The 15,142-nt window shown below is 71.0% G+C and overlaps 1 protein-coding gene across 1 annotated transcript; it reads right to left on the bottom strand.

Annotated features, from left to right (window-relative positions):
- Positions 1-635: 635 nt before the first annotated feature.
- PLXNA3 (plexin A3) lies at positions 636-15,142 on the bottom strand. The gene is made up of 33 exons (XM_072744727.1): positions 15,030-15,142; positions 12,761-13,383; positions 11,961-12,500; positions 11,377-11,559; positions 10,263-10,391; positions 10,092-10,192; positions 9,607-9,730; positions 9,375-9,531; positions 9,196-9,295; positions 8,958-9,072; positions 8,589-8,789; positions 8,379-8,475; positions 8,050-8,240; positions 7,825-7,970; positions 7,630-7,750; positions 7,396-7,532; positions 7,115-7,285; positions 6,693-6,786; positions 6,355-6,594; positions 6,137-6,280; positions 5,377-5,611; positions 5,140-5,282; positions 4,800-5,056; positions 4,628-4,694; positions 4,380-4,526; positions 4,136-4,295; positions 3,882-3,985; positions 3,567-3,663; positions 3,119-3,309; positions 2,731-2,900; positions 2,091-2,303; positions 1,760-1,910; positions 636-980 (listed from the first exon to the last, which is right to left on the bottom strand). The coding sequence occupies exons 2-33, from the start codon at positions 13,355-13,357 to the stop codon at positions 885-887; spliced, it is 5,619 nt and encodes a 1,872-aa protein (XP_072600828.1). The 5' UTR covers positions 13,358-13,383; positions 15,030-15,142; the 3' UTR covers positions 636-884.

The raw sequence follows: 15,142 nt of genomic DNA, 5'->3' as shown, positions 1-15,142 counted from the left end.
CTCCTGTTCATGCAGAGGCCGACGCCCCCCAACCCCTGCACCTGCCCCCAGGACACCCCCCACCTGCCCCCAAGACACCTCCCCCAACCTGCCCCCAGCATGAGGCCACACCCCGACTCCACGTTCCCGACGTTTAATTCGGAGAACAATCCGCGAACAGCAACAACGCAAAGTTCATGCCAGAGACAAGGAGGGAACCGGTTTGCGGCCCAGGACGCGCGGCCCGACTCCTCCTCTGAGGGAGAGCCAAGGCCTAAGGCACGGCCCCTCTTGGCCTTGGCCCCCCCCAACAGGGCGGCTGAGGGTGTAGGTAGGGGGGCCGGGGGGGGGAGGGCGCACCTGGGCCCCCAGACACGCTCAGGCCCCCCCGCCAGCCCCCCGGGGCCGCAGGTGCTCAGAACGCGGTGCCCCCCCCCCCAGGGCGCGGAGGGGACCCTGCGGCCAGGCTGCGGGGGGGGCCCGGGCTCACCCTGCCCCTGCCCTGCACCCCCACCCCAAGGGCTGCTCCCCCGGCCAGGCCCCCACCCGTTGGGCCCATAGGAGGAGGAGGGGGAGCGGGGAGCACTCGGGAGGAGCCGGGAGGCTGCCACCGACCCAGGGGAGGCCGCGGTGCTGCCCACAGATGGCCGGAGGGACATAAATTAAATAAATAGGTGGCTGGGGTATAAATAGCGGGGGGCGGGCAGACACGGGGGGCGGGGGGTATTGCTGCCGCGGGGCTCCGGGCTGGGTCCCGTCCCCCTGCCCCACGCAGGGCCCGAAGGAAGGCACTCAGGAAGGGGCCCGCGCGTCCCCGGGGGCTGTTGGCCGGCGCCGCCCCGCTCCAGGGCCGCCCAGGACCGCGGGCCGGGCCGGCCGCCCCCTCCGTCACCGGGGCCGCCCCGTCAGCCGTTGCCCGACGCCAGCCCGATGATCTGCTCGAGCTTCTGGCGCAGCTTCTGCTTCCGACAGGCGGCGTCCCGGTCCAGCGCCGCCAGGACCTGCGGGGGGGCCGCGAGCCGGGCTGGCGAGGGCCCCGGGCCTTCCCCCCGCGCCCCGCGTGTCCTCCCCCCACGGCCCTCCGGCCCGCACCCCGACCTGTCCTGTGCCGGGCGCAGCCCCTGCTCGGGGCCTCCTGGCGTTCGACCATCAGTGGCCCCCGCGCCGTCCCGCGCCCCGGCTTCCTGACCGCCTCCCTCCGGGGGCGACGGGAGCTCATTCCCGTGCCAGGGAGCCCCCCAGCCCTCTCGGGGTTCCCCCCCGCCCCTGCCCGCTCCGCCGCCCCCTCTGGAGTGTCCCAGGGTTCCGGCGCCGGCTGCATGGGGCTTTCTCCCTCTGCCCCTGCTCTCAGCCCGGGGGGAGCTGGGGGGGCTCGGGGCTGCCAAGGCCAGGCCGGGCTCGCAGGTCCTCATCCTCCAGTGCACACGTGTGCGCCACACACCCGGGGGCCCTCTAGGGCTCGGCCCGCCGACCCTGCGGCCTCTCCCCCGGCCCCCCCCAGCGCACCCGTCAGCCCATCCGACCCCTGCACCTGCCCTTCCACCAACCACAGCTCCGTTCCCTGCCCAGCGGCTTGTCGCCTAGGCCCCTCAAACCCCAGCATCCCTGGAAAGCCGGGGGCCGGTTGGGCGAGGCGTCGGGAGCAATCTAAGAGCTGGGCTGCGTGTCCCCCCCCCCCCCCCGTCCCCTCCAGCACCCTGCAGCGCCCTTCACCCTCGCTGAGCCCACCAAAGGCCCCGCCTTTGCCACCAACTGTGTCGCCTCAGGGCCCGGCACGCACCTCCTGGCGGTACTTGGTGACGTAGAAGTAGAGTTCGCTGAGCGCGCTTAGGATGTTGAAGTCACTGGCGTGGAGACGGGACTGCTCCACCAGGTAGGCGTCCATGTCCTGGTCGCTGATGGATGCCATCTTCGCGATGTCCCGGTAGTACCTGCCGGAACCCTGAGACGTCACAGAGGCAGGTGCGCCCAGGCCCCTGCCCTGGCTGCCAGGCCAGTCCTGGGCCGGTCTCCTCAAGCGGACCCAGCCCGGGGGAGGGGGTGCGGAGCGGGTTCCCCGGGCGGCCTGGCCCCGCTCCCCCACCCAGCCGGGGCCGCAGGGCAGGGCGCACCTCTCCACCCAGCTCTTGTAGTTGGGGATGTCCTTGGCGTAGAGCAGCTTGTTGGATGGCGAGTCCTTGCCCAGGCGGTGCTCCGACGTGGAGCAGGAGTCCATGAACGTCTGGGCCACCACAGACAAGCAGGCGTCCGTGATGCTGCTCTTGTGGATGTCGAACACGAACTGCGGGTTCTTGATCACGTTCACCCAGAAGCGCAGGGGCAGGCTGCACAGAGGAAGAAGCCCCCGACGCGCCCTCCCGTCACCGCTCCCTTCTCGGCTTCCTGGCTGGCCCGGGCACGTCTTGCCCACGGGCAGCCAGGGTGACACACTGACGTCAGCGGGCTTGTGTTTCAGCGTCCGCCGGACCTCCAGCCTTCTGCGTCGCTGCAGTCCCCCTCCGCCACAGCCGCCACAGCACCTCTGCCCCGTGCTGGCCCCGCTACCAGCGTCCCACGTGCCCCACAGAGCCCACGTCTGGTGTCACGCTCACTCCTCGCCGCCTGTGCCAACACTGACGCACGTCCCCTCCCACCCGGATGCCCACTCCAGCCCCGGTCAGCCGCCCTACCCCCACGGTCCCCGAGTGCCGCCAAAGCACTGGTCTCCTCCAGCCACCCGTCCCCCAGCAGCGGCCCAGCACCGGGCAGTACCAGTTGCTCTTCCAGGTGTGGCGCACGTCGGGGTCACTGATCTGCCGCTGGTCGGCCTGCTCGTCCAGGAAGTCGAACATGTACTTGATGGCCAGGGGCAGGGCCGAGCCGCGGTGCGCCGTGCTGAACACCGTCTCAAAGAGGTCATCCACAAACTTCTGCAGCGTGCCCTGCGGGGGCTCAGCAAGAGCGCAGGCCGTGAGGGCGCCCGGCGGGCAGTCCCCGCAGCGCACGGGGGACGCAGGGCTCCCCTGCAGGGACCGCCTCGAGCCCGGCTGGGAGTTCCCGAGGCCCTCAGAGCCGCCCGCTGGTCTGACCGACCGTGGCCTCCCCCCGGGCCGGGCCACCCGCGGGGCCGAGGCCAGGGCGGCCCGGGGTGGGCCCACACCTTGGTGGCCAGCAGCCGTGTCAGGTAGATCTCCGAGACCATCTTGCTGCCGCGGTCCCCCTCGCGGTGGTCGGCGTGGTCGTGGTTCTTCACCAGGTGCCACAGCTTGGTGCCCGTTTCCTGGTCGGGCGTGATCATGGGTGCCCGAGAACGGAGGCTGTCGGGGCTGCTGGCCGTGCGCAGCAAGCTCTCTGGGGCGGGGAACAGCGCGCCGCTCAGGCCAGTGGGGTCCCGGCGGCCACGACCTCAGCTCTTGCCCCACTCTGCTCCAGGAGCCCAGCAGGCCGAGGGGAACCTGCCCGCTCTCACTGGCCCTCCCTCCCTGCCTCTACGCTCTGCGAGCACCCCCAGGCGCCAGCCCACCGTTCGGAGAGGGGGCTCCCCATGACGGGTGACGCGGCCTCAAGGGGCACGGGCCTGGCAAAGGCAGCACACCAGAGGCACGTACCGTAGCGGCTGAGCGAGCGTGTAAAGGTGAAGGAGTTGGCCATGTTATAGGCGGACACCTGTTTGGGCACCAGCGCCACCAAGGAGCCGTCTGTCACCTGCAAGCCCCAGAGACAGAGGGAAGCAGTGCGGGAGGCTAAGAGGCCTAGGGGCCTGAGCCAAACGCCCAGGGGTGCACATGTGGGGAGGCACCCGAGGGTCCCCGAGGAGGGACCGTGAATGCAGGGGCAAGATGAGGGAGGAGCGGGGCCCCAGCTCCTGTGTCCTCAGGGCAGGGCCATGGCTCCCAGGTGGAGGAAGGCCCCCAGCCCCTCACCTGGTAGTGGGCCAACGAGTTGACCCTCTTCCAGTCACACTCGATCTTGGTGGTGACATCTTCGTCCTGCAGGATGATGCGGGCCATGCGACCCTGACGCCACTCTGCAGGCCACAGACAGCCCTTGAGGTGCAGCTCAGGGTCCCCGGTCCCTGGACCCGCTCCCCTCACAGGACAGACCCGAGTGGGGGTGTGAAGGCCCGACAATGTCATATGGCTGCAGGGGGGGGGACCAGGAGGCAAGGGCAGGTCACCTAGGTCCATGTCCTCGGCTTTGGGGCGCTGGGAGTACGGGAGGCCCTTGTACACAGCGTCCAGCAGCTTATCTTTGGCTTGGGTGATGCTGTCACAGTTGAGCACCTTCACTGGGACCTGCGCGGTGCTCTCGCCCTCCGGGAACACGCAGTGCAGGGTCTGAGCGGGAGGGGAGCACAGGCTGGGGCCCGGGCGGAACTTCCCCCCGTGCCTGGAGCCCTGCCCACCTGGCCCCCCACTCACCAGCGTCTTATAGTCGATCTGCTGCCGAATGAGCTTATCCTCGCTCAGGGAGTAGCGGGCCTCGCCCGTGATGGCGTCGATGGGGCCCTTCTCCATCTGCTGCTTGATGGCGCAGTAGAGCAGGAAAAGCGGCTCCCCGGCGCACTCCTGTGGCGTGGGTGGGGGTCGGGGTGGGGGTCGAGGTCGGGCACACAGCTTGCGGCTTCCCCCCACCCCCTCTGACCCTCTACCCGCCGCCCCCAACGTACCTTCAGAAACTTGTGCAGCAGGAACGTGAACCAGTTGGTAAGCATCTTCTCGGCCACCGACTCGGTCCTAGGGCAGAAAGGGCGCTGGGCCCGCGGGCAGAGCAGGGGCCCAGGCGGGATGTGCTCTGGCAGGGGTGGGGGCGGCGGGGGGCGGGGCCGGGCCTCGCGGTACCTGCGCAGCAGCAACTTCGGGTGGTTCTTGCTCTGCAGGTTTTTCTCTATGAGGTCGGCCAGCAGCTGCTTGAGCAGCCCGGTGGCGTAATCGAGGCGACTCTGCAGGACCACCATGGTGAGCGAGGCCACGGTGCCGCGGTCCCGCATGGAGAAGCTGCTCTGGGCCTCCAGCGTGTGGATGAAGGTGAGCACGAAGGCGCGGCTGTGCAGCAGCTGCCCGAAGAGGCGCAGGGCCTTCTCGACGTTGGGGGGCGTCTGGGAGGGTCGGCGGGTCTCAGACAGCGGGCCGGCCCCGGGGGACGGGGGACGGGGCAGGGGCGGGCAGGGCAGGGACTCACATCCAGCTCCTTGAGCACCGGATGGGCCTCGATGCCCGGGAAGAGCACGCGCACGGCGTACGTCCGGTAGTCCAGGAAAGGGATCTGCACCCCGTCCATGTGGCTTGTCAGCTCGTGGATATCCGTCTGCAGCTCAGCAAAGGCTGTGGAGGGGCAAGGAGGGGCAAGGAGGGAGAGTGAGCAGAGCAGGACGGGGCCCCGGGCCCCCTGCCCTGCACCCTCCCCTGTGCCAGGCACCTTCCTTGCATTCCAGAGCCACGCGGGACTCCAGGTTGTCCATCTGGAGCTGAAGCCGCTTGAGCGTGCGGTCGGCATCCTGCGTCTTCCGCTTATAGGCCACCAGCACGGCGGCGATGGCCAGCAGCAGGAGCCCGCCGCCCGCCGCCAGGCCCACCGTGGCCGGCAGGGTCAGCGCCCGGTCCGCCGTGATGTGCAGGGTTCCCAGCCAGAACTCCAGGCCGCCTACCAGCACCTGCACGCCGCGCTCGCCGTGAGCCCGCCTCCCCGGGGCCCGGGCCCTCCCCGCCGCGCCCCTGCCGGCCTCCCCGGGGCCCTGGGCCACCCCCTGCACGCCCCTGCCGGCCTCCCCGGGCCCCAGGCCCTCCCCACGCGCCCCTGCCGGCCTCCCCGGGACCCAGGCCCTCCCCGCCGCACCCCTGCCGGCCTCCCCGGGGCCCTGGGCCACCCCCCGCACGCCCCTGCCGGCCTCCCCGGGCCCCAGGCCCTCCCCACGCGCCCCTGCCGGCCTCCCCGGGACCCGGGCCCTCCCCGCCATGCCCCTGTCGGCCTCCCCGGGGCCCTGGGCCAACCCCCGCACGCCCCTGCCGGCCTCCCCGGGCCCCAGGCCCTCCCCACGCGCCCCTGCCGGCCTCCCCGGGGCCCTGGGCCACCCCCCGCACGCCCCTGCCGGCCTCCCCGGGCCCCAGGCCCTCCCCACACGCCCCTGCCGGCCTCCCCGGCCCCCGTGCCCTCCCCGCGGCCTCCCCACCCCACCCACCATGACAGGCTGCCGACCCGTCTGGCTCGGTGAGTCGCACAGGAGCTGCGTGTCGGAGACGGTGAGCGCGCAGGGCTGGCCCCCGATCAGCACCGTGTAGTTGAGGCGGGAACTGCCAGCTGCCGCGGGGATCAGATTCTTGCCCTGCGGGTGGGGGACACGGTCAGCCGGGGGCGCCCACCCCCCTGCCTCTCCCGGTCTCTGTGCCCCACTCGTACCTTCAACACTACGTGGGAGCCAGGCTTGACGTCCAGGACACCAGAGGGCCCGAGTGGCTCAAAGCTGGGGTCAGGGTAGTAGGTAAAGGAGGACCGGTTCAGGGAGCGGGCCGTCTGCACGTGATCCAGCAGGAAGCCAAACTCGTCCGGGTGTTCACCCTGGGCCTGGGGCTGGGGCCGCCCCAGGAAGATGCCAGGGGCCTTACAGAGCATGGCAGTGTCGTTGATCACCTGGCACGTCTGCGGGAACGAGGGCGAGCAGCCTGGCACGTGAGGGCACAGGGGGCAGGGGCAGGGCGGGGGGCGGGCAGGGCAGGGTGTGGGCCACTGGTACTCACGTTGGTGGTCTCGATGCCCCGGTACTTGGCCCGGACCCGGGGCTCCTGGACTGTCAGCAGGTGGGTCCCGCTCACGGTGATGGCAGTGCTTCCACTGGGGACAGTTAGGGAGGGGAGCCTGAGGCCCCCTCCCCAACTATGTCCCCCTGTCCCCCGCAACTGCCCCCAAGCTGGCTCTGGAAGGTTATCAAGGCTGCTGGGGAGCCCAAGGCCCCTCCACGTAGGGTGCGAGGTGAACGCCAGGGGCTGTGTTGTTGGGAGGACTCTGTCCCCTCTGGCGATGAGGGCTCGGGCTCACCGGATGTGTAACTCAGCGCCCAAGGCCCTGGTCACCAGGCAAGGCCCCAGGACAGGAGATCAGGGCCACAGTCCCTGACCCCCACCGATGCTGACCAGGCTCCCCGTCTCTCCTAGGGTCTTACTTGATTATGCTCCAGGTAGGCTCAAGGCGAGTGACAGTGGGGTCCTGGGTGTAGGTGTAGAGGACTCCGGGGCTGGAGATGTTGGCGCGGTCGATGGCCAGGGTGATGGGGGCCTGGCTGGGGCCCAGGGTGGACCCGGGCGAGATACACACGATTGCCTCCGCGTCTCTCCTATGTGGGCAAGGGGGGCGTTCAGGGCAGGCGGCCCGGGCCCACGACCTGTCCCGTCCTCGGGGCCTCCTGCCCAATGCCCAGGCCGGGGCTGACGGGGCCCTGCCCACCTCACAAACTGGCACTCGCCATCTCTCACAGTCACCGTGACCCTGCTGCCGGCATCCAGAGAGCTCCCGGAGATGGTGAGCCGTGTGCCCCCGGACGCCGGGCCCCGACTGGGACTCACGCGGTCAAATGCTGGGGTCTGTGGGAGAAGCAGCCCTGAGGGGAGGGAGGAGGCAGCCCGATGGGGGTGGGGGGTCAGAAGGGGGGGCAGCGGAAAGGGCAGGCAGCCCACGCACCACAAAGCTGTAGAGCTGCTCGGACTGCGTCCGGAAGTCAGCGGAACAGTCGCCCACACAGAGCTCCGCAGGCCCTGGCGGCGGGCTGGGCACCAGCGACTCCTCCATCTCACACACGATCCTAGGGGTCGATCGGAGACGGTGAGGGCGGGCGCGGGTGGCCCGGGGCCCAGGCACCCGCATGGCCGCACTCACCTCTCGGCGCTGACGTACTCAGAGGGGATGGAGTTGCAGCGCACGCCTGCCACCCGCAGGCCCACCTCGCGGTAGCTGAGGCCCAGGTTCTCGCCCACGATGGTGACCCGCGTGCCTCCCTCCTTGGGGCCCATGAGCGGGTGGATCTGCAGAGCAGGAGAGGCGAGAGGGTGAGGCCAGAGTCGCGGGCGCCCGGCAGACAGACCGGGGGCGAGGGCGGCCGACCTGGGCGATGCGGGGGTGGCTGCAGCGGGTGCCCTTCTGGCTCGGGTGCATCCAGTTGGTCTTGGGCGCCGGGCAGTGGGCCCGCAGCTGGCACCTGTGCTCCGAGACGCACCAGCCGCAGTTGAAGCGAGGGTCGGCCTTGAGGCAGAGGCCGCAGCTGGGCCGCTGCGCCCAGCACTTATACAGGAGAGCTGCGGGCAGAGGGCGCCGCTGGTGGGGGGGCAGCTGCAGGCAGCCGGGGGCGCTGGGACCCCGACGAAGGGTCTCCCCTCCCACCTTCCCGGCGCCAGCTCAGGCCAACTGCGGCCCAGGACCATCCCGCCCCTTACCTCGGAAGGTGGCAGGCTTGTCGATGGGGAAGTCCCCGTCCCAGACCACAGAGAAGTCCAGCTCGGTGTCACCGTACTCGTCGCCCTCATAGGAGTACTGGGAGAGAGGGACCGCGTGACCCTGAGAAGGCGCGCCGACGCCCGGCGGGAGAGTGGGGCGCCCCGGAGCCCCCGCCCGCCCCAGCGCCCCCAGCCCGGCCCGGGCCGCACCGAGGCGTTCTGGCACTGCACGCTGCTGCTGTTGAAGCGCACGGCGGGCACCCGCTGCTGGCGCCCCTGCACCCGGACCACGCACTCGTAGTTCTTCTGGCCCGACTGGGGCTGCGGCAGGTTCTTGGCCCGCAGGGTGAGGGGCTGCATGACGCCCACCGGGATCAGGAGGTCCCCGCTGGGCAGGATCTCAGGGCACCCCTGAGGGGAGAATGCGCCCATCAGCCGCATGCCCGCCGCCACCGTCTGGACCCAGCGGGGCCGGCCCCGGGTTCAAGGGGCTCCAAGGAACCAGTGAGACGAAAGGCAGAAAAGCCAGCGGGCAGCCCCCGCGGAGCCCAGCCCCCTCGCGCCCGGCACCCGCCTCACCTCAGGGCTGTGGACCCTGCCCTCCTGGAAGGAGCACTCGTGGGGGTGGCTGGTACACACGTGGCGGTACTTACACCAGTGGCAGGGGTAAGGGCTGCCAACGCAGGACATGCACCTGCGGGGGAGAGGCTTCACGAGTCACAGAGAAGTCTCTCTCCTACGGAGGCCCGCACGAGGATGCAGCAAGGGACGGGGACAGAGCGACGTGGGGACAGGGCGGGGAAAGGCCGCGACTCACGACTGGAGCGCGCTGCAGTTGTAGAGGACGAAGTCCACGCCGGCGAACTTCACGCCAGTCTCCCTGGAGAGCAGCCGCAGCCGCACGGTGCGCGTGGCCCCTGCGGCGAGCCCAGGGGCGGCGGTGAGCAAGCCGGGGACCAGAGGCGCCCCCAGCCCGGAGAGCCCCAGCCCACTGACCGTGCCCCCGGGTGAGCGCCCGGAGCTCCTGCGGGGACGGCGAGGGGCACTGCAGCTCCCCGGAGGGCAGCAGGACGGCCTCGCTCGGCGTCGCCTCCTCAAAGGCACAGCTCACACCGGCGCTGAGGTCTGGCACGTTGCGCATGGCCAGCGTCAGCTGGGGGAGGCACACGAGTCAGGGCAGGAGGCGCCCCCGTGCGCCCCGCCGCAGCCCGCCCACCACGCCACTCACCTGCACCCCGGGGGATGTCACCGAAACGTTGTTGGGCCGGACCCGCACCTGGACACACTTGCTCAGCTCCTCGGCAAAGCCGTGGGGGGCGGAGGCGCCCGGACAAGCCCCTTGGCGGCAGCACCTGTGTGGGATCGGGCCGGAGCCGGCTAGGCAGCTGCCCCGGAGGGCCCTGGCCAGGGGCGCGCTGGCGCTCTGGAGGGAAGAGGGGACACCCGGCCCAGCCCGTAGTGCCAGGCAACGGCGCGCTTTGGCCTCATCCCCTGGAGTGCAAGGGCCGTCACTGGGGACGCGGGTTCTGCTCATTAGTCGGATGAAGCAGAAGGGGAAGGCGGACGAGGCCACAAGGGCACGACTGGGAGGAACGGGCACGTGGGCGGGGGCAGGCAGTGCCCCCCCAAGCAACAGCCGGCCTCGCTGGCTCCTCCCCAGAGCAGGGCCGCTCCAAAGCCCGCCTCCCACCGGTCCCCTGCCGCCACCCTCACCTGTGCTGCAGCACACACCAGCCACAGTGGGGGTCCCCCGAGCCGAGGCAGGCTGCGCAGCTCGCGTACTGCTCGCAAGTCTCCACCGGGAGCTGGCTCACCTGGGGACAGGTGCATCAGTACCCACCCTGCCCCCACCCTGCCGCCCGCCGCCGCCCGCCACGGGCCCACCTGCTTCTCACTCAGGAGGTAGATGTGCCGGTGGTCAGGGCTAAAGAGCAGGTCTCGGAGAATGGGGCTGCCATCCACCACAGGCACCGTCTCGTAGAGGTGGGCATACTGGGAGCCATCAACCCGGACCTGGGCCGCAAGAGACGCCAGCCTGAGGCCAGAGTGCCACTGCACGCACTCAGGAAGTCCTCTTATCAAGCCGGGGCCTTCCCAGGCTCGACCAAACTGAAGCTGGGCCCGGCGGGGCCCGACACCCGACCTGCCCACTACCCCAGGCCCCCACAGGCAGGGAAAGGAGGGTCCGAAGGCCACCCTGGAGACTGTTGAAGGTGACTCAGCTACTCAAAGAGGCCCCCAAGAAAGAGAGACGGGGAGATTAATGTCGCCTACGCTGAGGGGAGAGGGATGAGTGCTCCAGGAGGAGGGCTTTTTAGGGGGATGACACCGTCCTGGAACAAGAGAGCGGTGAGGGCTGCCCGGCCCTGCGAGCTTGCTGAAAGCACGGAGAGGCACACTGTAGAGGGGGAGCAGCGTGTGGTTTGGGAACGATGCCTCCCAGCGAGGGCCCGAGAGGGGAACAGACCAGGCCCCCAAGAACCCAGCAGCTCCCTTTACAAACCTGCCCCTGCCCCCCGCCATTCTCAGACCTCAGGGGGGCAGCTCCATAGCTGCCCAGTGAGCCAGTGGGTGAGCACGTGGAGGCCGTCCTGACTCCTTCCCTTCAGAGCTGGACACTGGAGCTCCCGTGCGTCTCTCCCTTCCCCGCTACCCTCTGCCCCGGAATGGAAGCGGCCCCGGTGTCCGTGAGGGGACAAGAGCACATAGCGGATTGCGTCCAAACTTCTTCCTCGTTCATGCAACTGAGGACTCGGCAATGATGGCTCAGCCAGGGCCCTGCTCGCTTAACAGGGACACCCTGAGACGGGTCTGGGCTGTCACACAGCCGGCAACTGAGGCCACGGCGGGCACTGGTGCTGGTGAGTGCGGACGGCTGAGGAGCCGCCGTGCAGCGTGGCCGGGTCTCCAGGGCCCGGCCTGGAAGTCCGCCTTCCCCCGTGGGCCGTGTCCCCTTCAGGGCCTCGCAGTGCTCGATCCTGCCCGAGCCCCGGCCTACCTTCTTCAGACTGCCGTTGCGAGTGCCGATGAAGACCACGGAGTGCTGGCGGTAGGTGTAGGCAGCCACGCTGGCCATGCCGTCACTGCTGTCGGCCAGCAGGGGCAGCCCCTCGATCACATGCAGGCCACCCAGGGGCTGGTTCAACACCAGCCCGCAGAAGTTTCCATTTATCTGCATGGGCTGGTGAAATAGGAGGGATAGAGTGAGAGTCAGAGCTTGGGGGCACCAGCTGGACCGAGGCCACGAGACCCCATATTCTGGAAGGAAGCGGGATGCGGAACTGGCTTCCCGGCAGCCAAGACCAACTGCTCGCCCTGGGACCTCGCGGGAAGGCAGGGGCTGAGGAGCAGGAGCGGGGAGGGGAGGGGGCGCGGCAGGCGGCCCCAGGCCCAGCTCCGAGGCCTGCAAGACGGGGCTGCCTGGGAGCGGGAGCGGGAGCCGCCGGCCGGGCCGGGCCGCGCACAGGAGGGGCCGGGGTAGGCCGCAGGCGGGGAAGGAAGGACCAGCGAGGCGGGAGCTGCGGGGGCGGGAGGCTGCACAGCAGCCAGGGGGGCCGCGGCCAGGGGCGAGGGCGCGCTCACAGTGTTGATGCAGGGCAGCTCCTTGTTCAGCAGCCAGGGCAGGGCCAGCGTGCCTTCCCCGCGGTAGCAGGACTGGATGCGGCGCCGGATGTGCGCGTTGATGTTGCTGAGGGTAAAGAGGCAGAGGATGGTCTGCCGCGGCGGGCTGGCCCGGTTCTTCTGGCCCTGAGAGAAGACGGTGAAGAGGACGTCCTCGTCGGGCGGCACCCCCAGGTCCTGGGCCAGCAGCACGCCGGGCTTGGCCAGGTGGGCACTCTGCACCAGGCGGTATTCCACGCCCCGCCAGGAGCAGCCGATGGGGAACTCGACGTAAGAGTAGAACTCCGAGTCCCCAGCGCACATGCGCACGATCTTGGACGTGAAGAACTTCTCGCCCGCCGTGTCCAGCAGCGTCTGCTGCGTGTCCAGCTGCAGCGTCAGGAAGTACACGAAGGAGGCGCTCACGAAGCCGTAGATGTAGTAGATGTCGAAGGCGGGGTACAAGGACAGCGTGTCCGAGGGGATCTTGATCTGCGAGGAGACAAACTCGTCCTGGTACACCTGGGGAGCAGGGTGACGAGAGCATGGGCTCCCAAAGCCTGGCCTCGCGGCCCCCACGGCCCCACTCCAGCCCCGCTCCCACAACACGGCCCCGCCGCCCGGGGCTCCCTCCGCGACCCCCCCCACCCAGACGGTCGCGGGAGCCCGGGCCAGGAAGGCCACAGAGGGTGCGCGGCCCCATCCTACACCCTGGCCGTGCCGCCGACGGCGGGGCAGGGGGCCTGCCGGCGCCGGGAGTGCGGGGGCGCGGGCTCACCCACCAGACTGAACATGTCGGCGCTGTCCTCGTCGCTGATGAGCTTGCGGGAGCTGAGGGTGGGGAAGTACTCCGACTTGCCGTCCACGGCCGTGCCCACGAACAGCTTGCTGGGCCCCTGGCCCTGCTCCACAATGACGCCGGCCATGGAGTCCGGCTCCTGAGCCCCTGACAGGTAGTGTTCCTTGCGGTGGTGGGGCTCCCCCAGCTTGAAGAGGTCATCGAGGCGCAGGAACTGGCAGATGCCCTGCCAGATGCTGCCGCAGGCCACCAGGCGGCGGGCCGCGTAGTCAATGAGCAGCAGCTTGTTCACGTTGTCCACAGGTGCCAGGCGGTGGGCACACACGCGCATGCTGGGGGGCGGGTAGCAGCGGGCATTGTCCTCCACGGGCCCCGTGACGTGGGCCCGCAGCTCGGTCAGGTTGGGGGCCAGCTTGAAGACGCGGTTCACTGCACCCACGAACACCTCCCCGGTGACCCGGTGCACGGCCAGGTGGGTGAGCGTAGTGTCTGTCACCAAGAAGGCAGGGAAGGGCCTGCTGCTGCCCACGGCCCCCGCCACGGCAGGGAGCACCAGCAGGAGGAGGCAGGCAGCAGGCATGGCCGGCAGCTGCGCCGGGCACCGGCCTGTCGGGCAGAAAGCAAGTGCCAATCAGCGGCCCCCAGCGGGCGCGCCCCGGGCCGCGGGCGGTGGGGCCACTCGTCCGCCCCCAGACCAGAGTCCCAGATGGTGACCGCGGCGGGCGGGACGGGCCTCCGCAGGGCGCAGGAGTGAGCCGCGGGCGCAGGCAGGCTTGCGGGCCATCAATCATCCCCCGGCCCCCGCTGGAAGGGAGCCAGGAGGCCTCCCCTCAGCCGGGCCACACCCAAGGGGGCAGCAGAGCCAGATGCTGGGGAGGGCCAGGCGGGAGGCCCGCCCAGAACGAGACCCCAAACAGCACAGCCCGGAGGCGGCGGTGGCCGGCCACACAGCAGAGCCGTGGTGGGCGCGCCCCGGGCCACAGAGCCACCCCACGCCCAAGTCGGGGGGAAGGGGAAAGGCAGAGAGTGAACCATCACGAGTGTGTGTGTTGGGGGGGGGCAGCACTGCAGAGTGGCACTGCCACCGGGAGACCCAGGCCCGAGGTGTGAGGCACGCGGGTCCGGGGCGGCCCCAGCGCCAGCACGTCCCCTCGCCGCCCCGGGGCCTCCGTGAGCTGGCCGTCCCGGGGCCTGCTGTGTGGCCTACGCACCGCCACACAAAGCCGAGCTGTGCCTGTCCCCACAGCCACGCGCCTAGACACAGAGTCAGCCTCTGCTCAGGCGCAGCAGCCAGATGGCCCCGGCAGCCGAGCGCCTCTCCCTCAAATCCAGGGGCAGCCGCGGGAGGGGCGCTGTGGGGGGCGCCCCGGGGAGCATGCGAGGTCCCCAAGTAGCGAGGCCTTGGGGCCGGGGCCGGGGCCAGTGTGCGGGGTGCCCAGCTCGGCCAGGTCGGCACCCCCAGGCCACACCCAGCTCCCGGCGGCTCCAGGCAGCAAAGGCAGCGGAGCCGGCGGCGGCGGCGGCGGCCGGTGGGGCAGGGCTCGTGCTACCCTGTCGGCGCGCCAGCCCCCAGGGACACCCAAGGTACCCGCTCGGGGCGCAGGGCAGCGAAGGGACAAGGCCCGGGAGACAGGAGCCAGGAGACGCCTTTGCTAGAACAAGGAACAGGCCCTGCTCGAGGCCGCAGAGTCCGGTTCACGCTGCTCGTCTCTCTGGGGCTCTTTTGTCGGGTCTGCATGCTGGACCCCCGATGCCACGGCCAGGGAAGGGAGGGGGCGCAAGGCAAGGGGGCCGCATCGCACCCCAACCTCCTGCACGCCCCGCAGGGATGGAGGCGCACGCAGGCCGGGAGGGGGGCAGGGGCAGGCTGCGCACCCCCGGCCCAACGTCCACCTGTAAGCGGGAGCCCGAGGGGGCGGCCCGAGTCCGAGGCGGCTGCAGCGCCCGCCCGCAGCGCCCTCCGTGCCGCGGCCCGCAGCCCTGCCCGCGCAGGGGCGCCCTCGGCCGGGCCCCGAGTGCCGAGTGGGCGCAGGCGCCGCCGCAGTCCTTGCAGGGGCCGCTCCTCGGCCACAAAGGGTCCCCATGGGGCAGGGAGCCGGGCTCGGACCGGCCGTCCTCGGGGCGCTGGGCCGAAGGAACGGCGAGGCCGGCGCCCGCGGCGCCCCACGGGCAGGGCCCGACCCCCGAGGCCGAGCCCCGGGCCGCTGAGCCGCCTGGCCGCGCGCGGGCGGCGGGGCGCGGGGGCCACCTACCTGCCCGTCCCTCCGCCGCCGCGGCTCCGGGTGGCCGCCCGCCAGCCACGTGGACGCGCCCCCGAGCCCCACCGCGGCCCCGCGCGCGCGCCCCCGCCGCCGCGCCCCGCGCG

This window comes from Vulpes vulpes, chromosome X (assembly GCF_048418805.1).
Source record: "Vulpes vulpes isolate BD-2025 chromosome X, VulVul3, whole genome shotgun sequence".
Classification (NCBI taxonomy): domain Eukaryota; kingdom Metazoa; phylum Chordata; class Mammalia; order Carnivora; family Canidae; genus Vulpes; species Vulpes vulpes.
The sequence above is the reverse complement of the archived record's forward strand: the minus strand, read 5'-3'. Positions and strand labels throughout refer to the sequence as shown.